The 24213-nt window shown below is 38.4% G+C and overlaps 1 protein-coding gene across 1 annotated transcript in view; it reads left to right on the top strand.

Annotated features, from left to right (window-relative positions):
- The window catches only part of LOC111865802 (dynein heavy chain 5, axonemal), a 170158-nt gene that overhangs the window by 27778 nt on the left and 118167 nt on the right, over window positions 1–24213 (top strand). Inside the window, exons 14-22 of the mRNA XM_023854117.2 lie at window positions 283–464; window positions 3089–3295; window positions 5456–5652; window positions 10743–10887; window positions 11469–11592; window positions 14443–14745; window positions 16463–16632; window positions 20719–20898; window positions 22188–22383. Coding sequence (XP_023709885.1) covers window positions 283–464; window positions 3089–3295; window positions 5456–5652; window positions 10743–10887; window positions 11469–11592; window positions 14443–14745; window positions 16463–16632; window positions 20719–20898; window positions 22188–22383 — 1704 coding nt within the window. The remainder of the gene's footprint in view (window positions 1–282; window positions 465–3088; window positions 3296–5455; window positions 5653–10742; window positions 10888–11468; window positions 11593–14442; window positions 14746–16462; window positions 16633–20718; window positions 20899–22187; window positions 22384–24213) is intronic.

Here is a 24213-nt window from a genome sequence, read left to right as displayed (position 1 = left end):
AGTCTGCGCTGAAAGGGACCAGGTTCGAGTCCGTGGATGCAGTGAAAGCAAAAGCGACGCAACTCTTGAAGAGCATAACACAAGATGACCTGCAGCACTGCTTCCAACAGTGGAAAATTCGCATGGAGCGGTGTAGGGATCGGGGAGGGGACTACATTGAAGGGGATAACATTTCGACTGTCTGATTTTTTTTTAATAAAGGGTTAGAGCATGAATCCGGTTTCTTTATTGCCACACCTTGTATATACATACACACACACACTTTTTTTTTATCTTATACAGGACGCATAAAATGGGTGCGCTCACTTCATAGTCATCTGGAAGACTTGGTGAATGAAGCATCATCTCACCCAGTGCTGAAAACCCTACCTGCCACTTCAGAACTCCTTCGCCATTACAGTATTGTTAACACTGCTCTAGTCAACTATGAGGCTGACATGAAAGAAACATGGATGAAACAAAATGTAAGCCTTCACTGTTAGTTTCACAAGGCATATACTCACTGACTAAGTAAGCAGGTAACCAACTAATTAACTAACAAAAACTTGAAATCAATCACAATTCATCTTTTATTATGTAATATTTGCATAAAATTTGGGAACTGAACACATATACGGGAAGAAATTTGTTTATGTCTAGATGTTTTACCTCTGAAATTACATAACATATTTTGATGATATTTTATGTTAGGTGGTTTACACTAAAATTTATTAAGTAAACTTAATTTTGTTTCACATTGTCACGATTTTTAGAGTGAATGTAGATGGGGTTTGTATTGGTAATTGGATTTATTGGACACTTACAGAACGTAACCACAAATAACTCTGACATTCTTAATGAGTTACACACTCCAAAGATCACTGTAACTACAGTACATATAAAGTCTTCTCAGTCTCCCATAGCCATTGCTTGATAGCAGCTTTCAATAGCAGACAGTCCCCTTACTCTGGGCTCCCAAACTCTCCCCAGTCTCAGCTGTAGCAACCCTCGACTGACTCACTCACCAAGTACCTGCTCTTCACTTCACAGAACTCATCTGACTAAGTGCAGGTCTCAACTTGTCCTGCTTATAACATCTTGGCACAGACCACACAGAAAACACTGCTCTTTTTTGTAATTCATTTGTTTCCATGGGAAGGTATTTGTTTGTGAAGCTCTTACTCACTAACAGCTGTTGTGTATTTGCTTATCTTTCGGTCCTTGCCCTGCAATGGGTCTACATGCTACAATATTATTCTAATAAAAACCACACTTCACATTAAGCTAAAAGAGAACTTCATAATTCTTTTGAAAATGGTTCAATGTACAGAAGTTTTACAGATCATGAAATATACAGGGTGTCCCAGGAGGAATGGACCAAACTTTGGGAGGGTGTTCCTTATGTTAAAGTATGCTGATATAACCCAAAACACCTATGTCCAAAGTTGAACGGTTACGGAGATAATGGCCCGAGAAAAGTGTGGTCTTCTGGCGGGTCCACGCTCTATACCTGTCAGCTGACATGTCTTATATGTTTGTCCTTGAGTGTCGTGATTCACACTAGCTGTAAGCTCATGTGCTACCTACAGAGTACATTGTGGCGGGGTCGTGATTAGTTGTGTGATGAGTTGCTGAAATGCCTCTTGTGTTTTCACACATGGAATATTGTGATATATATTTTGCGTGTGGATTTTGCGGTGGCAATGCACGTGCTGCTGTTGAAGAATACCAAAGGCGTGTGGGAACTGCCCACATTCAAGCAAGTGTGACAACGCAAGCGTCATTGCTTAACAACAACGAGTAAACAACGGTTGCTAGGCAAAGCGAGTAAACAGTGGTTGCTAGGGAACTTGTAGAAAACAGTTACGTAATAGGTACTGCTGTTGCCAGATACCGTGTTTACAAGTTACAAGATCGAAGGATTCCATCTCGAAGTGTATTTACACGAATTCGCCAGACATTGTGTGATACTGGTTCTCTTCCGAGTGTTTCTGTGCACTCTGAAAGGGAGGATGTACGAATGATAAACACACGAGAGAACATTCTTGAGATGGTTCAGAGAAGTCTGCATCTGTCCACTCGTAGAATGGCCTCTCACATCGGTGTATCACATATGCAGGTGTGGCGAACTTTACATGAAGAGTTGTGTCCTTACCACGATCAAAGGGTACAACATCTGGAACCAGGCGACCATGCACAGCGTATGGATTTGTGCCACTGGATAAAAGCTCATCCCGAACTGTTAAGCGTCATTTTATTCAGTGATGAGGCATCTTTTACCCTGGATGATGTAAATAATTTACGAAATGTGCATGCGTGGTCCCATAATAATCCACATGAGATAATGGAAACGAAATTCCAAAAGAGATTTTCCATGAATGTACGTTTAATACAGTTATGTGGTCGGCTTATAGCGCAGGCAGCCAAGTTACGTCAGTGCTTGCCAGTCATGTGTCATGTATAGTGCTTGGAAACCCTAAGGACAATTATGACATGGCGAGCGAGTATTTTGTACTTCAATTTTATGGCTTCATGTCACTCACAAGTTAGTTTGATGTTAACGTACATTATTAACATTACAGAATCCACATATTCCTGCCAGTTTTAATATGTATTTTGTAATCAACAAGTATGTAACACCGGTCAAAGTTTCACACTTCTCTGGCCATTATCTCCGTAACCGTTCAACTTTGGACATAGGTGTTTCGGGTTATATCGGCATACTTTAACATAAGGAACACCCTCCCGAAGTTTGGTCCATTCCTTCTGGGACACCTCGTATATCATGATCTGTAACTTCTATTTAAAACATTTTGTTTTTGTAGTAATGAGTATTTCATAAAGTACAATGGTGAATCATTTCTGACTCTATGCAATATGGTGTCTGTAATGTGACCAGCTTTGCACCAACATGTTTGTGTTCGCAGTAAATAAATATTGAGACCATTGAAGTGTGCAAAATAACAAATAATGTGTTCTGCATTGAATACACTAGATGGAGGAAGCTCCACATATTTAGTTAGATGGAAATAATCTCTTCTAGATGACAAATAAATTCCAGATTTTATGAAATTGTTGGTGTTGATAAATGTATATGATTTTGGCACAGGTTTGGTTGTTGGATGAAAGTCTCAACCAGAAGCTGTTATCTTTGAGTGAAGAAACAGGGTGTCTGAAAGTGAATTTGGACCATAAAGTGAAGCTGCTAATACGTGAAGCTGACTGCTTGGCAAAGATGGGGGTTCCCATGCCAGTTGTTACTCGCACATTACTCTGCAAGAGAGACCACTTTATACTTGTCAGTGATTCATTGCAGGTAAGTGACAAGATCTAAAATTTTATGTTTCAGGTATATTAATACAGCGATCATTATTCTGGACCTCATACAAAGCTGTGTAAATAGAACAGTTTGAAACAAAAATTGGGTTTGATGGGTAGAATGTGTCACTTAATGCTTCTCTATTGCATTGGTAACCTCACATAATATACCTTCAACCCACAAATAACGCACCAGTAACTAAGCAGTGTCAGTCTAATCAGCCTGTAGTCTGTGGAATTCCACCATCTAATTCCCAAGCCAAGTTGTTCTCAACCTTTTCTGTTTCACTGACAAGTAAAACAGTAGTAGGTTTTCTGTGGATTGGTCCACTGCCTTCTCACATTATTAGGTAGAAATAACATACCACAATCTAATAACACTTCTGTATGATGCTAAAGTTTAAGTGACTTCATAAATTGACATTAGAATTCCAAGAGAAGTTGTAACACAGCTCTGCCTTCCTATTTCTCAGTACTTAACAGTAACACCTGCTTCTTGCCGCTTGTTTGGTCATGCCAACAAATGCAAACAAGAAGAGAGGGAAGAAAGTCATAATGTTCAGTGTGAAATATATAGTTGTTAGAAGGGTCAGAAAATATTCTACTTTTATGCTAGTTGTTCAAAGTAAATAACTGCTGATAATATGAAACAATTTGGAGATAACATAGATACCCAAAGATGCGGGGCCTCTACAAGAAACTGAACGAGAAGATTGATGGAACACGGGTGGTCTTATAGGCAGTAAATAAGTCCCTCGATACATGGACAAAGACCCTCGTAGACACAAAGAACGACCTCCACGAAGAGGCACGGATAATGAAGGCTGAAATAAGGGTCAATTAAGTGAGAATGGAAGCCAAGATTGAGGTCAGCTGACATGAGATCCAGACACAGTTGAAAGAAGTTGAGGCCAGGGCTGAGCTTGGAAGAGGAACAGGAACCAGTGTGGATGTGGTGAAAAAACATATGTTCAATGGGACCACATCATATGCCATGTTCTGGTGCCAGTTCAAAACCATAGCAGAGCACAACTTCTGGATGTGCCAGGAGAAATCCACATATTTGATCACTGCCATGCAGGCCTGGCCAGTAACATGCTACATGGAGTCCTAAAGGAGTGATCTGTGAAGAAACCCCTGAGGCTTTGGAGGATCACTTCGGGGACTAGTATCTGACCTCTGTGAATCACAGTCAGCAAAATTGAGGATCCAGGGTGTCAGAGAATCATTGCAAGAATTTGCCACAGCTGTCAAGCAGTGTGTACACCGTGCCTACTCTGCACTACCTGAGAATCACATAGGGAGGGAGGCAGACAAGGCTTTCACAGACCAAGCAGAAGACCCCCACCATAAAAATCCAGTTGCTACTGGGAGGAGAGAAAATGGTGAATGAGGCACTCAGGCTGGCCCTCAAGCTGCGGGCCATAGTCCTAGCATCCAGGCCCCAAAATCCAGGACATTCTGGGGGAGCCGATCGCCCTAAACTGTGTGAAGAGACCAAAGACAGTTGACGTTCTGGAGCTGTGGGGAACTAGGCCACTTCCCAGCCTACTTCCCCTATGGAAGGGAGGCAGAAAATGACTATTGGTGCAGCAAATGAGACAGCAGACCTCTGAAAGGAACACAGGAACTGGCAAGAAGGCCTGAATGGTGACCAAGAAACAACAGACAGGCAGACAGGAGGGGTGACCAACCATTGGGAAATGAGCAGGTACCAGCAGAGAAAGGGGAATGCCAATGTACAAATTAAGGCCCCCCACCACACACTGTCATCATGGAAAAGGCAAACCCTAGCTTGGTCACACAGGGCTCAGTCAGGGATAAACTATGCCTTGTGACTGTCAATGTCGAGCCATACATGACTGTCACCGTGCCTGACATTGCCACCAAATGGCCCAAAAGGCAGCTGAGCCAACATGACATCATTAATCATCCTACTGTTTGTTGTTATATAGTCTGTTGCATTGACAGTCCAAAAAATAAACTGCATTGCTGCTGCAGAGACAAACATAATAGAGCATATGAATTATGAAAATCTAAGTCATCATGTTATGCTTAATGATGTTCTGGTTTTCTTGTATATTAAATTCAGTGAGTTCAAGCACAAGAACCTGCAGTACATTGAAATTTATTGCTATTCTGTGATCATATATTCCAGGTGTTGCTGAATCAATTTCTGGCAACAGTACGTCGTGTGAAACTAGAGGTTCGACCACTCTTCCTTCCCCATTTGGTACGTTTGTCCTCCATGCTGTCACCAGGACTTCATTCCATCACTTGGACTGATACAAACTGGAAATGCTTTTGTCAGAACACCTCCAGCGCAATAAAGAATTTTGATGTTCTAGTCACAAGGTAACATACAAAAGGTTATTAAGTGATATGGTGTAAGGAATCAACTTAAAAATTTCTTCCATGTACTTCTTCATGGAATGGTACTTTAGGTATAAGAACAACTTTTTCTTTTGTATGTGGTTACTACAACACAACAATCAGTACAAATGCAGTGTGCCTGTATATAGTGAACGTTCAGGTTGTGGAATTTGACCCTTACAGAAATTGTGATTATACATTTCACAGTGTGAACCATATATTTACCCATATGGAACTCTGGGACAATATGGTATTAAATTTTTTTACACAGTGCAAAAGAGTAATCAGTTTAGCACTGGCAAAAGTGCAGAATATTTTTCTTTTTTCAGTTTTCATGTTATATGCCATAACATGTCTTAAAAATAATGTTAACCTTTAGTGTATGCCATTTGACTTTGCTTGTACTTACTCATGACTGGGGGGGTTTTAAATTTATGAGCTCTGTTTTGCAATAATTCATAATGTAATTTGTAATTTGTAATTTGTGTTTAATGCAATTCTGAGCTGTATAAAGACTAACAATTCTGTCCAATGTGTCTGTTTAAGTTTTACCACTTGAAAACTCAGCACCCTTACATGTTTCAATCCTTACGGATCATCTTCAGAGAGAACATCAATACTTATTCGGAAACCACTATCACAATAGGTGTTCTGAGTGCTAAATTACATACACACATAATGCTTGGAATGCACAATGTACACAATATTCAACTTCTCACAATCACAACAGCCTTCCTGGTATTAAAACTTTTAAAGTTTTTTAAAAACTTTGTTGTTCAAGTTAAAATTTATAAACCATGCAGGTCCGTGTCACTTCTCCTATCATCTTTCTTGGAAGGGGCTGAACTTGTGCCACCTGTCTATCTTGAGAAGGAGATTCTGCAAATATATTATGGGTATTGTATTAATTTCAGCGATCCTACTGTATATACAATGGAACCTCGCTTAACAAGCATAATTCGTTCCAGAATCTTACTCGTAATGCGAAACACTTGTTGAGCAAAACAATGTTTCCCATATAAATTAATGTAAAATACAATAATGCGTTCCATGCCGAAAAAAAAATACTCAAAAAATTTTATGTATAACGTTTATTCAAAGAAAATTATATATACTGTGACATGTTGCACAATGGAGGACAACCCTTCCCTAACCAGCAGTGACGTGGCAACTCTGGCCACAGTGATGTGGCAGATGAGTCAGCGCTCCACCCCCCCCGCAGTGACGTAACACGCAATGCAGCTGTGACACGGGTAACAGCCAACAGCAGTACTGATTGTGTAACAGGTGGGCGCTGCGACTATATAAGTGAACCACACTGCCTATGAGATGAGTTAAAACATAGCCGCTGCCAAAGTTAGTTCTCAAGCTAGCAGCCTACAAGTTGAGTTGGAATCTAACAGCAGTCACGGAAAGAAGAACCAGACGTGTGTGTAATTGTGTAATTGTGGGTATGTAATACAGAGAGATTGTAGAGCTCCCGTACTGTAAAAACGTGTAGACTTCTGAGAACAGTGTGAACAGATTATTACGAATAGGGTTATAAAGTGTGAAACCTCGCAACAGTGTAAGCAGATTATTGCGAATAGGGTTATAAAGTGTGAAACCCCGCAACTGTGTTATAAATAATTGTAGCTGATACTTGCAGGGTGTTAAATAAATCAATTAACAATCCGAACGGCTTCTTCAGTAACGAAACACGTTACACTGGTGTCAGAAGTGGGATTGGACTTACACACATGACCAAACAAGTTTCGAACTCAAGACACGGTTCAGTTTGGTGTCAGAATTGTTAATGAACTTAAACACGCTACAAACATTTTTGTTTGTGCTCCTGTTCAGTTACTTCAACTTTGGTCACATATTTTGTTAGTATTTCCTTTGTTGTTTTTGGGAAATGTGTGCTATTTTCTTTGTAGTATGCATGGCAATTGTAATGCCTCATACCAGTGCTTGCTCTGTTGAGAAACGCTTTTGGGTCACATAGATCAGATTTTCCTGTCCTGTTCAGACTATATTTTGTAAACATTTCTGTTCTTTTATTTAGGGCTTCATAAGATCAGAGGTTTGTAGAAACAAATTATTCATACACACACTTACTAGCAGAACTTCTTGAATAGTTCAGTGCAACAAGGAACTGTTTCTAAATTCTTCAATTTTGAGTGAACCACAGAAGAATGGCATATGCTGCCATTGTTTTGCTTTGTCATAGATAATCAGAGTTAGGAATTTGGAAAATGAATTTTAATAAATATTTTCAGCCTATTGTTTTTTAGTTTTATGATACTATATGCGAGATATTTGTACTACAATTTTATATCCTTCTGTCAGTTTCCACCTACTTTCTGTATTCAATTAAGATTTTTTTATTATTATTGTGACATGTTGTGCAATGGAGGACAACCCCTCCCCCCAGCAGTGACATGGCGGGTGAGTCAGCGCTCCGTCACCCCCCTCCACGCGGTGTCGTAGCCCCCCGCACTGCGATGTGGCACAGGTTCCTGCTGTGACGCGACACCGCAACGCAACACCACTGTTGACACGGGCAACAGGCAACAGCAAACAGGATAAAAGCTGGCTGAGCAGCAAGTTAGAGTTAGTGTGTGATCAATAGTTCTCAAGGCAGCAGCCTACGAGTTGAGTTGGAATCTAGCCAGCGGCGAGTTACGAGTTAGTGTGTGATAATCAGTGACAGTTTGTGATAACTGAGAATTAATTGGGAGTGTGTAACACAGTGACACTTGTATAGATCCCGTACTGTGAAAACATGTAGACTACGGACAATAGAGTGATTTGATTTGCAAATAGGGCTATAAATTGTGAAACCCCGCAACATTGTTATCATTAATTGTAGCTGTTACTTGTAGGTTGTTGAATAAACCAATTAACAATCTCTATGGCGTCTTCAGTAACGAAACACATTACATTATTATGCCTTGCACTGGGAGGCAAATAAATTCATTCTGTGAATGCACTAATTGGTGTTCTGCTTGGGTACAGTTTATGCAAATTAACAATGTCTTAACCCATATTATTTGACAGTTTGGTTAATGCCACTCTAATCCATTCTGCCTATTTTAAATGGAAGATTTGTTTCATTTTTGATTCATTGACCAGTGTTTGCTACACAGTCTTTGCCTGAACTGAGCCTGACAGTGGTATGAATAAGAAACCGAACAGCCAGTTGTTAGACTACTCCAAATTACATTTTCTTCAGCAGCTGTGTGACAGAAACAAAATACACGTGTCATCAAAAGATATTGCTTCTGACTTTTCTTCCAGAGGCACTTGGTTTGAATCTCAGCTGAGACACTAACAATCCTAACTGATGATTTTCATTGTTTTCCTCACACTCTGTAGTTAATGTCAGTGTAGTACTTTCAGTTAGCCCTTACATTTAAGGGCCATGTGGAAAAGTTTATAAAATAAACAGGCATTCTAGAAACATTATTAGAAATTTGATTCATTTTGACTGTTTACTTGGGACAACAAATTCAGAATGACTGCTTGAAAGAAACTGAACATTCCAAGATATTTTCAGCCCTCAGGGGAAGGTCAAGAAGTAAATCTTTCCCTCAGAAATGGATAGCTCAATTACAATTGAATTTCTGATGGCCAGTAATACTCATAGAACATCTGAGACACATTCCACAATTATTGTCATTTTTGCATTGGCATTTTTTGGCCAAAAATATCTCGTTGAAATAAGGAGGTTAGGCATTAAGGTTTTTCGAAAGGGTGGAGGAGATAAGCAGAGGTATCTTTGAGGCATCATTAGACTTCTTTATTATTATTTTTATGCTGTATGGGTCTTCAAATTAAGTATGGCTGCTTGGAAAAATCTGTAAATACGCAAAGATTTTTTACAAAACCTAAGGGCATTGCCAGGAATGAAAATCACTCCATAGAAGTGGATAATTCAATTATAAATACATTCATGGCATTCTTTGATTCTTAGGGAAACATATTAGACACATTATTGTTGTTGTTGTATTGAATTTTTTTAATGAATTTATCTTGACGAAATGACAGGGTGTAGAGGGTGCAGATTTTATAAAATTGTTAGTGAAGTAAGCAGAGGTGTTCTTGAATCATCAATTGATAGTATTGTCTTCTATAGAAGCTTTATGGCACAAGAAAGAAAGAACGGTTGTTTGGAGAATGTTGTAAACATTCTAAGATGTTTGCCAACCTCAGCAGAATGTCTGGAAGCAAAATCACCTCTTGGAATTGATGATGTAGTTTTAAGTAAATCTCTAACATTCTTTGATGTCTAGAGAAACAGTTTAGTCAACACAGCAAAAAGGGCTCTTTTCCTGTCAATTAAAAGAAATTCGTAATGTCGTTATATAATAGGACAGTGGATTCTCATTCAGCCAGCTAAGAGATGCATGTCACAGGTAACAGGTATATCTTTCACATGATAGATGTTAAGACAATATTTATGCAAAAACATGGTATACCACTAATACGTGCAATAACTACTCCAAAAATATATTCCTAGAGTATTTCATCTGATGATCCGTCATATTTTGCTGGGACATATTTCTCTCCACTCCCTTCAGAGGTGCTTCTTCTGACTCATCACTACACTGCAAATACTTTCTCTTCTTCAACACATCATCACATACATTCCAGTGCCTTCTCACAGCTTTCAGATTCTATAATGTAGCATTGTTTATCAAGAAATTTCTTAATAGATGGAGGAAGAGCAAAAGCAATCTTTTGATGTCTCTTATGCTATCTATGGGATAGTTGTGTAAAAAGTAGTAGATTGTGCAGAGCCATTTATTAGTTTTGTGGAACATCAGCTATCTCAGTTCCGTCAATCTTGTAACATTGCATGTTTTTTTTAATTGCTAGTGGGGTGGGACTAAGTCCCTTCTACTGCAGCCACTTCTGACCTATTGTACCAGGGTGATTTGTGGAGCAATTGGTGGAATTAAGATTGGGAGGGGAAACCGAAGTACTCGGAGAAAACCTGCATGTTACTACTTGAAGCCGTTCATATATAAAATTAAAATGTATCTGTAGTTACCTAGAAGGATAACATGAGACGTTCCTTTTTGCAGAGTAAATGATGTATATTCAAACCGCATTCTACAAGTTTTGACAAGCATGCAGAAAGTAACTTTACAGGCTCTTCCAACAGATGAGCCATGGACAGTTGAGCAGTTTCTTGACCACACCGAGTACACCTGTCGGCATGCTGCTATGGTTAGTCACATTTTTCATGCCATGTCTTAGGTAGTACTGCATAGGAGCTACATAATATATGGTGTATGATGTGAGCATTTGTCATTGATGCGACTGGCTAAGCTACTTCCATTGGATCCTTCCTGAGCTGGATCATCTTACAAGTTCATTCCAGGTCTCCAAATAAATTTTGTTGGCACTTTTCATCTCTCCCATTCATCCCATTCCACTTGGTGTTTTCACCTTTAATAGTACTTGACGACAGTTATTAAAATGAAACTCCTCTTTATGCAGTTCTAGCCAGTCTCTGAGAAAGCATCGTGACATGCATCATGACTATTTTATTCCAGATCCCTCCAAGGTCACCAAAATAATATTACAGTTTATTTTGTAGTTGTTCCCATGTATCTATGAATCACATATTCATAAAGTCAGTGTTCATTTCTTGTTATTAAGATTTCATGAGAAGTTTTTAAGCTTCAGTGAAATAGGTTTTTGTATTCCTTCTTGTCCTTATGAGGTTTGTGGTTATAGAGGTGTAATACATATGATGTATTTCTTGTCACCATGTGTATTACAAATATGGTAATTTTACATCCTAGGAGCTTAACCGCAAGAGTCTCATGGTAGAAGAGGCTGTGGAGGAAGTGCTAGATTTGATGAAGAAGGCTGCACAGGAATTTAAGGCTAATTCAGGTGTGGATGAATTTGATTTCTGTATGGAAGGTAAGACATTGTTTTCATTTTGTGGTATTTGTTCTGTAACACCATATAGTCTGGTAGGTGGGTACCAACATTTTGGAGGAAAACACCATGTCCTTCTTCAGGGGAGTTCACCATGTAGATATAGATAGCATGTTCCTCTGAAACATTGGTACCCACCTAAAAACTGCATAATGTTATAATCTAGTAGACTGAGTATGAACTACCATGAAAACCTCGCATTTGTATAAAAAACATTGTCTTGAATATGAAGTATATGACTGCTGAACGAATATGACCCTGTATTCTGTTGGCATATCAATAAAGCATATGAATTATCTTCCATGTGATAACGAGCTTAATATGTAACATTATGTGAAGATAAATAATGTAATGGCATACACTTTGCAACAAAGTCTGTGGCTGTGGTAGTGATGAAATTCAGGTTTTAGTCAAATGAAAGCCTGCCAAGTTATACAATTGTAAAACTGAAACATTAATTTGCAAATATTTCCTGTAACCTCATCCTCAACCTCAACCTGCAGGATAGTTAAGGCTCCTCTAGCTCCAGAAATCTTCACAGACAATAGACCTAGTAGACTGACTCATAGAGTAAAATATTTTTTCTGTGGTCATATATGGGTTTAGATTTCTCTGTACACAGATTAAATCCCTTGCCTATGATAGAATTTAGACTTTGGGAATTTAGAGAACACAACTTATCAATGATGGTTCAGGTCTTATGTTAAGCTGTGTTTTTGTTGTAGTTTATACCTTATGCCTCTTGGTGTGTCTTTCGACCATTTGGACCTCTGTCTCTTTGACAAGATTTGTAATTGACTTTTGTGGAAGTCACTAATGGATACACTTATTTACTGGCTGGGTACATTAATAAATTGTTAAAAAGGTTGCATTTATATGCCATATTTTTGTTGATATTGTTTGTTATTAGCAGCAATGGGAATAGTAAATACTGTAAAATGTAAGCAGCCCTATTAATGTTGTGGTAGTAAAATATAGAGTGAGTTAAAACAATAGGAGTAAATAAAAATAGGAGCAGGATTTGAAGTAGGAGATACTTGTATAGCTTCCAGGAACTTACATTTTTTTTATAATTTGTAAATTGTTTCAGTGAGTTCTTACCTCACTAATAAGTTCCATGCAAAATATGCTGTCAAATGATGGCAGTGTAGTGGTTTCATTTGAATGTTAAATATTGCATCTTCCAAAGCAAAATAGAATTGATTGTACTATAAGAATTAAAATCTTGCGATCCATAGTTTCCTTTCTTCCACTTAACATCTTGTTTTATGATTTTCAGCTGGCTTATGATTTGTAGAGGGTGAAGTCAGGAAACCACGTTTTGTATGTGAGCACTGAGAAGGCAGGATTTCCATTTTCCTAATGATGTTAGTTTTGTCACTTGTTACTGACTAGACACAGGGTTTGGATTGATAATTGGATTTATTGAATACTTATAACATGTTACTAGAAGGGATTATAACACTGTCACTTTATGAATCACAATAGCACATCTTAGTCTGTTATAGTTTCACTGATTTTTGCTAGGTAGCATCTTGCAAAAATGGATATTCCTCTGTTTCCATGCGCATGTTCTTGCCAGCTGACAACTCACTCATTACTGACTAACTTGACCCATAGTTTCTCACTGCATAATCTTGGCATGGACTGACTGCACACAAAACACTGTGTGCATATCTATTGCCAAGGGAGCAGGTTTTGGTTGTCGGGGAAACACATTTATTGGCCATTATCTAGTAATGAACGACTTTTCTCTTTAAACTATTCTGGCTTTCAGCTGTTGTGTCACAGTATGACAGTGAAGATGTTAATGACAGTTTCCATCAGAGGTGACCTTCAATATAATGTGAAATCTGAACAGTGTTTTGGGTTCAGTATGTTCACCTACACAGAGTGTTCACTTTTTACTTGTCAGTAAAGAGGAAGATGTTTGATACTATACTTTTAGACTTTATCCATCATCCTACCTCTTTTGCATAGACATTACTGTGTTTTGTTCTATTTCCACCTTCAGGTGGAGAGGACATGAAGACATTCCTTCTCTGATGTCCCATACATAGAGCTATTCACTTACCCAGGCTAATAGAACCATTGTTTGAAATATAGTGGTTTTAGCCTACTTTCATGTTTTGAAACAAGTTCTGTGAAGAGCTAATTGCCTACTTCCTTTGATATGTCACAGACTGCGTATAAAACATGTGAGAGAGTGACACACAGATACACATAAAACAAGGTAATCTCATAAGCCTCCTACTAAAAATTAGAGGGAAAGGGTACACAAACAGACAGCAAGGTGATCCCATAGATCTCCTTTTATGTGTCCAAAATAAGAAGGTAGGCTAAAAAATAATAGAAGGCTTATGAGATGACCTGGATATTTGTGCATCTGCCCAGCCCCCCAACACCTAAATACCAGAAGAGATGAAGAGATATCTGTTACTAGGCAGCAACTCAGTAAACCTGTTCCCATGGCAATGGCTACACCTGCAGTAATAGAAGAACTTGGATTCAGTGCTTGCTATGCTGTCTTTGTCATATGATGTACTCAGTATGTAGTGAAAGGGAAGTAGGCAATTAGTCCTTCTCAGAATTTTTTGTTGTATAGGAAACTAGGAAGATGGATGAAGTCCAAGAGAATAGTCTTAAATGTTATATCAAAGTCTCGTTTAAAATCTTTGAACATTGGGAAAGATATGCAGACAGTTATGCACCAGATATGGCTGATCTTAAACCCATTATCCCCATTTTAAACTGTAGGTCCCATCTGATTATACTGTAACTCACAATGATTGTGATAGAAGAACTTGTTTTTCATGATGCTGTGATTTACAGAAGAGGTGAGTGGAGGAAAGAATGGAAGTCAGGCTCATGGAAATGGCACTGTGGCTGATGGATCAGCAGTGTCACAGCAGCAGCAGGACTGGAGCATAGTTTGGGAATACTTTGATAATCCTCATAAACTGCTAGCTCCATCTGGGGGTGGAGTATCAAAGGTCATGCAAGATATGGTGCGCAATGCTGTAGCAGAAATGAGACGCTATTACAGCCGCAAAATAGTAGATGTTCTCATTAAAGTCACACGTCACTCTCTTGATTGCCTTCGGAAGCGCTTCAGCTCTGATTCAGAGTCTGCAGGTTGGTTTTATCTTGCTGATTTTAGTTGTACAGGCCCTCAAACACTAAAGTCCCTTCAGACAATTACCAAAACAGTATGAATCACAAATTGTTTAAGAAAACTTTGTAGCATTTACTCACTGTGAAACTTAAAATGCTGTACAATACATATCTACATTCTGCCTGAAATTGGAGGCTTGTTAAGTCCCATTATAATATCCCTCAATATAGATGCAGATAAAAGTGCCTCACTGTATGAAACTTTTTTAAATTGTATAGGATTTCACTGCTCTTTCTTCATAAAAATATAAATATATTTTCTAAAGATAAGACTTTTAAGCATAAACTTGTAATTAATAATTACATATACAGTAGTTTTGTCTTCAGTTGCAACTGTCTGCACTGAGTTATCATTTCTCTGTTGAAGTGTTAGCCCACCCCCACAAAGGATCAATAGGCCTGGTTGTCACATAAATAGTGCCCCAACATAATGCTGTTGCATGCATGTGATCTGACTTCTTTGTTAAAGAAACCCTATTCAAGCTGGAGGGGTGTAGGTCCAATATTGTGCTTGGTCTGACATTCAGATACAGGATGGGACTTGACACTGTAACATTGGTGACATTAAATTAAATTAATTGTTATCTGTGACCTGTCATGTGTTCTGTTGCAATAAATTGAAAAGCATCTATCAGTACTATGTTGAAATTGATTTCGAATAATTTCGAAATTCAGAAAAAATAATCCAGGTTTGGCAGGGTTTGATGTCAATTACGAGTATGTATGACCCATAAAGTGTTAAGGATAATTAAGTTTCTTAATTTTGTGCCAGTTATAGATGATTGGCTAACAGAATGATACACAGCTAAGTACAGTAGTTGGCCATGCCATAGCTCAAGCGGATAGTCGCTGGCTTCCCACCGCGGCGGCCTGGGTTCGATCCCGGGTCTGGACAAGTGGGATTTGTGGTGGACAAAGTGGCACTGGGGCAGGTTTTCTCCAAGTACTTCGGTTTCCTCTGCCAATCTTCATTCCACCAATTGCTCCACAATTACCCTCACGTATCATCTGGGGCTGGTACAGTAGGCCAGAAGTGGCCGCAGGATAAGGGACTTAGTCCCACCCCACTAGCAATAAAAGAAAATAAAAAAAAAAGTACAGTAGTTGCAGTTGTATTGTCCAAAATTCCACAGATGTTTCTATATAACCACTTTTTCATCAGTAGGTATTATCATTGCATTAAAAATTTGAAACTGTCTCTAAGAACCGTGCCATGAAGGCATATAGGGGACATGGAGGTAAACTCCAAGCATTCTTAAATTCTGTAGCTAAGTAGATGTAAGTGGTTAGCTTTGAAATCTGCTCACTTTACTGCTAAGTAAAGAACCTTGAGTAGTCTATGAGACTCTAGAGACAGTTTGACTGTTGTGTTGAAAAGGAATAATAACCTAGCCCCGCCCTTTAGCTCTTAGCTAATCACTTCAGCAGCCTAGCAATCCCAGCTCATGTTATAGTATTGAGAAAACATTCATAAGGCCATAATAAATTGTAAATTTGTTGTGTGTTCCTTTGAAGTTCCACATACTTAAAGTTAAGTATTTAAAGAGAATCTCTAGTTATATCATAGACATACATTTCTGTGGACTTTGGTGCACTCTTCCCTTTTTATATCTTGTTTATTGTAATACATAGGAAGTTAGACTCAGTTATTGAACCTGAAGCTTTGTTCAATTTCCAGAGGTACTGAATGCCTGTCCAGTTTTCCTGCTGCATGCCACACTTATGATACCCAGAGTGGTAGTGAGACCTAGTCTGGAGGATGTGCAAGAGGCATTGGTAGCTGCTGGGAAGTTCATTACCAATGTGTCAAAGGGAGTGGGGCAGTGGACTGGTGGCAAGGGCCCACAGGTGCTGGACATTGGACTTATGGTCTGATGGTAGCTTATATGTAGAACAGCATAAAGGGCTAAGTGTCATGTAGTTTTTGTCCATTCATTAATGAATACACCAAGCAAGTTAGCTCAGCCAGTAACACTTTGGACTCGTATTCCAGAAGTGCCTGGTGTGAATCTCAGCTGGGACATCAACTATCTTGACTGAGGCTTTTCATGGTATTCCTCAGTCATCCAAGAAAATTCCATTGATATACCTTCAATTAGGTCATTAGTGCCTGCTTCCATATACAAGGTGGTTCAAATATGACCGGGACTGATTTTTTTTTAACCAAAATTTCCAAACACTTACTTGCACATGTCAGTCTTCAACGTACTCCCCTCCAGAGTCAACGCATTTTTTCCAACGTTCTGGAACCATCCTGATGCCCTTTTCAAAAAAGTTTTGTGGTTGGCGGCATATCCACTCCCAAACATTCTGGATGATGGCGTTGTCCACAAACTGCATGCCTTGCAAGTCTGATTTGAGCCTTCCGAACAGGTAAAAATCGCTTGATGCCAAATCGGGACTGTACGGCGGATGTGTCAGAAGGTTCCATTTCAATTTCCAGAGGGTTTCCATTGTTGTTTTGGCCATATGGGGCCGTGCATTGTCTTGAAGGAAGGCTACCAACTTTTCACCTCTCTTCCACTTGGATCGGATCTTTCCCTTCACGTCTGTTGCCAGGAGGTCTGAGTAGTTAGCTGCATTGACTGCTCTGGCATCTGTCAGAAAGTCTACATGGATAACCCCCTGCCAGTCCCAGAAGAACGTTGCCATGACTTTTCCTGCGGAACGGCTCCTCCGTGCTCTCTTGGGTTTGGGAGAACTGGTATGCCACCATTCACATGATGATTGCTGGGACTCGGGAATGAAGTAGTGCACCCACGTTTCATCGGTGGTCACTATAGACTTCAAAAATGCATCAGCTTCATCTTCAAACTGCTGTAGGAGACAATTGGCAACTTGCATGCGCACCATTTTGTTCACATCCGTCAAAGTGCGTGGTACCCACCGTGCATTCACCTTGCGATAGTGCAGGTGGTATTTCATGATGTCTTCTACACTACCAACACTGATGGACAGCATTGCTCCAAGTTCCTTGATAGTGATGCGCCTATTCTCACGAATAAGTGCGTCTGCATGATCAATGTTTGGCTTGGTGACGGATGTTCGCGGCCGACGATCATGCGGTTCATTCTCCACGCGCTCTCTGTCCTCTCTGAAGCACTTACACCACTCAAACACGCGGATCCGTGAGAGACACTCTTTCCCATACTGTTGTTGGAGTCTGTGGTGAATTTCAACGGACGGTACAGTTTCTCCAATGAGAAATTTGATCACAATGCGTTGTTCCACGCTCCGCAGTACCTTCTCTTCACTCATCACTCTAGCAACTTCCAGACAGCACTGAACAGGTTCTAACCCTAACAGGAGGGAGGGTGAAGGTTGTGGCTTCACTCTCTCAAGGTCGCACAGCTGCTGCGCAGTGTGGCTTGTTTACAAAAAAATCAGTCCTGGTCATATTTGAACCACCTAGTACTCTATAGTTCATTATTTTCTGTCATCTAGTCATTCAGCATGTATAGTCTGGACTACTGATGGCATGACTGAATAAACTACATAGCAAGTATGGGATGCAAAGCCTAAATGAACAAAGAAATTTCTGTTTAGGTTTATCATCTACAGACTTTGAAACTTTGTAGTAAAATCCTGCTGAACATCATTTGCTTTGCATTAAGTATGACACATAAGTCAAATTTCACAACAGTAATATGTGACAACAAAGATCTTGAGAGACTGGAGAGTAAGGAATACTGTTGTATTTCAAGCCACTAAATTACTTCTACGAGTATTATTGTGTTTTCTGATTCTGTGATGTCAAGATCCCACTGTTTGTTTTAATCATAATAACTTCAGAGAACAATTTTCTGTTGATGTTAAGGAAGAATTTTAGGATTGGTGTAGGGTTACCAGATATATCTTCATGCCCATCTTTATATTTGCTGTAAAACCACCTTTGAGATAATTCTCTTCATCCATCTTCAGTTTCATGACACACACATTAATATTTGCTTGAAATTCAACAGTTTCACATCCAAATTTCATTTGTATTTTAAAGTGTGAAATAATGATCAGAATGGCCTTAAGGAAATATTTAAATGGACAAATGAGGAATACTGTGTTAAGAAGAAAAATTAATCAGATTCCTGGGGTAGCTCTTTGTTTCTTCACCATAATTGTGAAATAGGCTTATTATTAGTAGACAAATTGTAGAAGATTTTAAAACACATTTCTTGCTTAGAGAATATTATTTTATGCAGTGAAATGCTGATTTAACTTCTCTAAGTTTTAAATTAAATTTATATAGCATCTCTTTATATATTTGATATTTGATTTCTCTTATATTTGTTTTTTCTAGCAGAATTTGAAATAGGGTATTCAATTTTGTTATACTCATGGTTGTTGCCAAAGCCATATATTGAAATATATTTATAGTGAGTTGCTGTTGTGTTATGAAGACACAATTTTTCATGAAGTATGTAAGGCTCTTGCATGCTCTTTGTTGATATCTGTTATTCCACAGGATGTATCTTGGCAGTTGCACAAGCTCACATGCATACTCTAGATAACTCATACTCTTTCTGCTTGTTCTAACATAGTCATTGTCTTGCAATACATCTCTTCATATTCTCTGTAAAAGTGTAGTATATAAGTAGCAATTCTATACACCTATTAATCTATCTTTCTCTATTTCTTTTGCCATGTTTAGTCTTCAACAAGTTGCCTTAAGGCAACTGCATTTTTAAAATTATATGTTGATGATGACAAATGAATGTCATGCTTGGAGAAATCTTTTATTTGCATATCATTTTCATTTAAATTGTTGTTCCTTTTTATGAACATAAATTTTAGTAAGTCTGTCATAGAAAACCCTAATGTGGAAATATTTTTACAAAATTTCTGCTGATTCAAGTATCAGGCATTTATGTACTGGTGTTTAAAATTTGATTGTAATAGTTCTAATTTCATAAATTCACATTATCTATAATGTTTAATGTTTGTATAGAATAGATGTGATGTGAGGGCATGCAGTAACATAATTGGTTGAGGCACTATGCCACAGACTGGAAGGTCATGTGTTCAATTCCTGATGAGGTCATTGGATTTTTTAATTTACCTAATCATTCCAGCCACACTGTGGTCCTGAAGCCATCTCAGCCTCTAACAGAAATGAGTACCAGGAATATTCCTGAGGGTAAAGGGTGGCTGGTGCATAAGGCTGACAACCTCACTGCCATTTGTGAGCCAAATGTCTAGAAAATGAAGGAACCTTGACATTTCACAACCATATGGGCCTCTGCGGTCTGTTACAGGGATAGCTTTGACTTTTTTACCTTTGTAGAATAGATGTAATTATTGATTTCTATTTGGGTTGATCTCCAGTACAGACAAGCTCAGTACTGTCCCTTATAATAGGCTAGTGATTTTAAAGTGTTTTGCAGGGTTTCTATAGAAGAAGGAACATCCCATTCTCTAGAATAGACAGAGAGAAGGAATGAGATTAATATGTAAATACTAGCCCTTATTTGTAAATATTTTATAGTTGCTGTGGTAATAACTGTTCTCTTTCTTCTTTCTCTCTTCCCTATCACTGTCTGTCATTGTGTGCGTGATGTGTGCTGTCTGATCCTGCCTTAACCTTTCACTGCACCACCTTGTAAATAACAACCTTTGTGTCCAGTGTTATTACTATACCGATATTAACCAATGTAATTTTATAATCCAACCTCATGTGAACAAAAACCCATCAAACACTATGTATATTTCTGTTTTAATTTAACCTCTGGTACTGAACATGAATATGAACACTCCATGTTCATGACTAACATGGTTTGTTGATTATAACTGTATCCCATGTTCTGGTAACCCTGTGACATTCCTTGCCAAACTTCTTTCCTCCTGCACTTCCTAAAAATACAAAAGCAGAAGGTGGGCTGGCACAAGTTGGCCAGCCCACGGACACAGGCCCTTGTTGATGTGCTTGCCCGGCTAGAACAGGGCCCTGTGCATGGTAAAGAAGACCCCAAGGCAAGACGACGACGTCTGTACCGATTGGCATCTGAAGAGCGTCCCGTATTCCCTACTCAACAGAGAAACTTCTACAATCATGTGATGGAAAACAAGGAGATTGTCAAGATGCTTTCTCTGCTGTCAACATGCACACAGGATGTTAAGCTGGTGAGAGGCTGAACTTCACAGAATAATACTGGGTGTAGCTCTAAAGTCCTCATATTGCAGAAACTGTTCCAGAGTATCTTTTCTCCAGGTTTTAAAATTTCACTGTCTGATGTTAGATTTAGCTGAATACTCAAAATCTTTCTGTATGCTCACTTGCAAACCCAGTTAATTGTACTTTTGTTTGAATTCATTTTATTGTACACAGTTGTTGAATTTCTTTTGGATCTTATCCTGAAGCCTGTTGTTTAAAGAGATTATGAAATTTTGATTTTTTCTGAGTTCTTTTTTTTTACAACTAAAGTGTTTAATTAAGTAATGTAGAAGTGAACATATGTATTCTAACAGAATAGGATGAAGGGGCTCTTTTCCTGTGTTAAAAGAGGATAGAGTATGAAGTTAGTCATGGTCTACAGTGCCTAGATCTAGTAAGCATTTAATTATATCTCCACAACCCACATAAGCTTTATTGGAATTAAACAGAGCATGAAATATACCTTTCTTTCCTGAGGAGGGTGGAGGGAACAAAGTTGCTAAGGCATAAAGCTGACCTTCATTTCCTGCAGAAGTTTACAGTGCATTGAGTTTTCCCTCATCTCCCTCATAACACCTTCATGGCTTGGTGCTTAGATACAAGGACACCTCTACTTTACTTCAGAGATAAGATTGCTCTTTGCCAAGGTACCACACCACATCTGCGTTTATGTAGCAGACGCTTAAATCTGAGCAAATTGTAGATTTTATCCCTAAATGAAAGAGAATGCTCAGCTTCATACCAACTGCTTTGCTCCTGGGGAAAGAACCTCAAGTACCCATTGGGTAAGAGATTCTGTGGGTGTCAATAGTCAGTATAAATGGGTTGGTGTAGAGGAAATTTTCTGCCCCAGCCAGGAACTGAGTCCAGTAATCCAGCCTGTTGCCACTGTCTTTATTGATAGCTGGCATTCTTCTGCATGGTTTCACATTTTACCTTACTTAGATTCATCGTGTTTTAACCTCTCTTGATATCTTGATATCATATTTGAATAGTATCATGACAAGTATTAGAAAATTCGCTTTTAACAGTGTAAATGGATGTACGTATTTCAAAGTATTTAATTTTATTTATAAGTGCATATTATTGTAACACCTTGGCTGACTAATAATTATTTTATAATTACTGGAAGAAATGTATATTCTAGGGCACTTATTCCATAAATTTCAGCAGAGGAATTAAACCCTAGAGTCACAGTTTTGTCCCTTGGGTCTGTTGCATGCATGAATTTATGAGTGCTCTGGTGAATAATTTGCAGGAGTTGGGAGAATTTCTAAAGCGTTGGGCACCATATAAGTTTCTATGGAAAAACAATGAGCAAAGCAAGAGGGAGATGTTAAATGCAAGTCTGAATGAGTTTGAAAGCTGGTTGCATCGCCATTGTGAACTAGAATCTCAGCTTGCTACTGAACCTGATCAGCATCTCTTTGGCAGTCGCCTTGTTGTCTCTGCAGGTAATAATTGAACTATGGGCAGTGACCTCTCATTTGGTGCAGGGATTAGATTCCTTGAGAATGACGCATAGATGAATTCATGTAGGACATATCTAATACCTTTTGTATTAAATGACAGCACATAGTCTCCAGTTGATACCTAGATAAGTTTGTAGATCTTATACACACACCAAATGAATGCCTACACTCATACTTTACATAAAATAAATGCACACTGAACCACAGAAATAAAAAATAATAAAAGGACGATGCCAAAGAGAGGTGTGGGAGCATAAGAAAGATTAGCAGAAAATTCTAAGTGCATATTTATGAGTAAAATGCTAGAGAAGTTTTGGCAGACTATATATTAAACTTTTCTATTTCTTGTTATTTGTTTTCATGTATAAGGAAATCTGTGTTGGACAAGGATTGGGTGTATACACCAAGCTTGGTCAAGTAAAGAATATTCACAGCAGTTGGACTACAATAAGTTGACCTGTCTGTCACCAGATACTGACACAAGCTCTGAAAAGTGCATTATACTAAAACATACCTAACAGTTGAGATTTTAAAGCAAATTATTGAACTAACATGAAAAAATGTCATTAACAAAATATTTTTGTTTTTTATATTAGTAAAATATTTTTTCATGCAAATATTTAAAGACAGTAGATATTGAAGGGTTGTATCATGTTGGACTTATGTAGTCTATTGAAAGTCAACTGACATGTTGGAGGAACATGCCACTTCTATAGCCAGTGTCAAAGAATAAGTTTAGCAAGAAACCAGCGCAAAGCAGGGAGCAAGCAGAGTGAAATGTCATTTGACTTTCAATGGAATACACAGTGCTATATCCCAGAAGATAGAATTCTACATAACCACCACTCTGAGAACATAAAATCTTACATGGTTGATATTGTTCCAGTAAATGTATAGAATTTTCACATTAAGGATACCTTTCAAAATTATAGTCATGTGGAAATGCATAGTGACCGAGTATGAGCTAAATATATGTTGACTCTGTTTTTATAAAGTATCATAATAGATCTGTCAGATATTTCTGTATCTTTAAACAAGACCGCACCATAGCTCAAGCGGTTAGTCACCGGCTTCCCACTGCGGCGGCCTGGGTTCAATCCCGGGTCTTGTCAAGTGGGATTTGTGGTGACAAAGTGGCGCTGGGGTGGGTTTTCTCTGAGTACTTCGGTTTCCCCTGCCAACCTTCATTCCACCAAATTCTCCATCACCATAATCACTCGGGGCAGGCTACAATAGGCCCATCAGTGGCTGCCATGCCGAGTGGACCCAGTTCGACTCCACCCCCCACTAAGCGAGTTTAAAAAAAAATCTTTAAACAAGTTAACTTCAATTCAGTCATCATATTTCCTAGTGGCTTGCAGAGAATATTACACAAAATTTTTATATCCACTTTTTGGGCCAGAGGTTATATATCAATGAACAAATTTTTCTGGGAGGAACTAAATGACATCTACTTTCCTTAAAATGCTTCCATCTGTCTGGTGCAGCTAGAAAGAAATATAAATTAAGTTACCAATTTTTGTACATAATTACCATAGGTACAGATTTCAACTACCAGTGCTTTAAATTTTCCATTGTCCTTAAAGTTTCACATTATCACTTTATCTGAATTTAATATATAAAAGAATATTCCATACAAAATTTATAGGTATGTTTCTAATCTGTATTCATAATAAATTTTGTCCTCCTGGCTCTGATGGTTCATTATCACCTTCCATATTAAAAGAAAGATATAGATTCTGTATTGTTCCTGTTTCTCTTTTTTTTTTTTTTTTTTTTTTTTTTTTTTTTTTTTTTTTTTTTTTTTTTTTT

Source organism: Cryptotermes secundus, unplaced genomic scaffold (genome assembly GCF_002891405.2).
Source record: "Cryptotermes secundus unplaced genomic scaffold, Csec_1.0 scaffold901, whole genome shotgun sequence".
Lineage (NCBI taxonomy): Eukaryota > Metazoa > Arthropoda > Insecta > Blattodea > Kalotermitidae > Cryptotermes > Cryptotermes secundus.
This window is presented reverse-complemented; position numbering and strand designations above follow the sequence as displayed.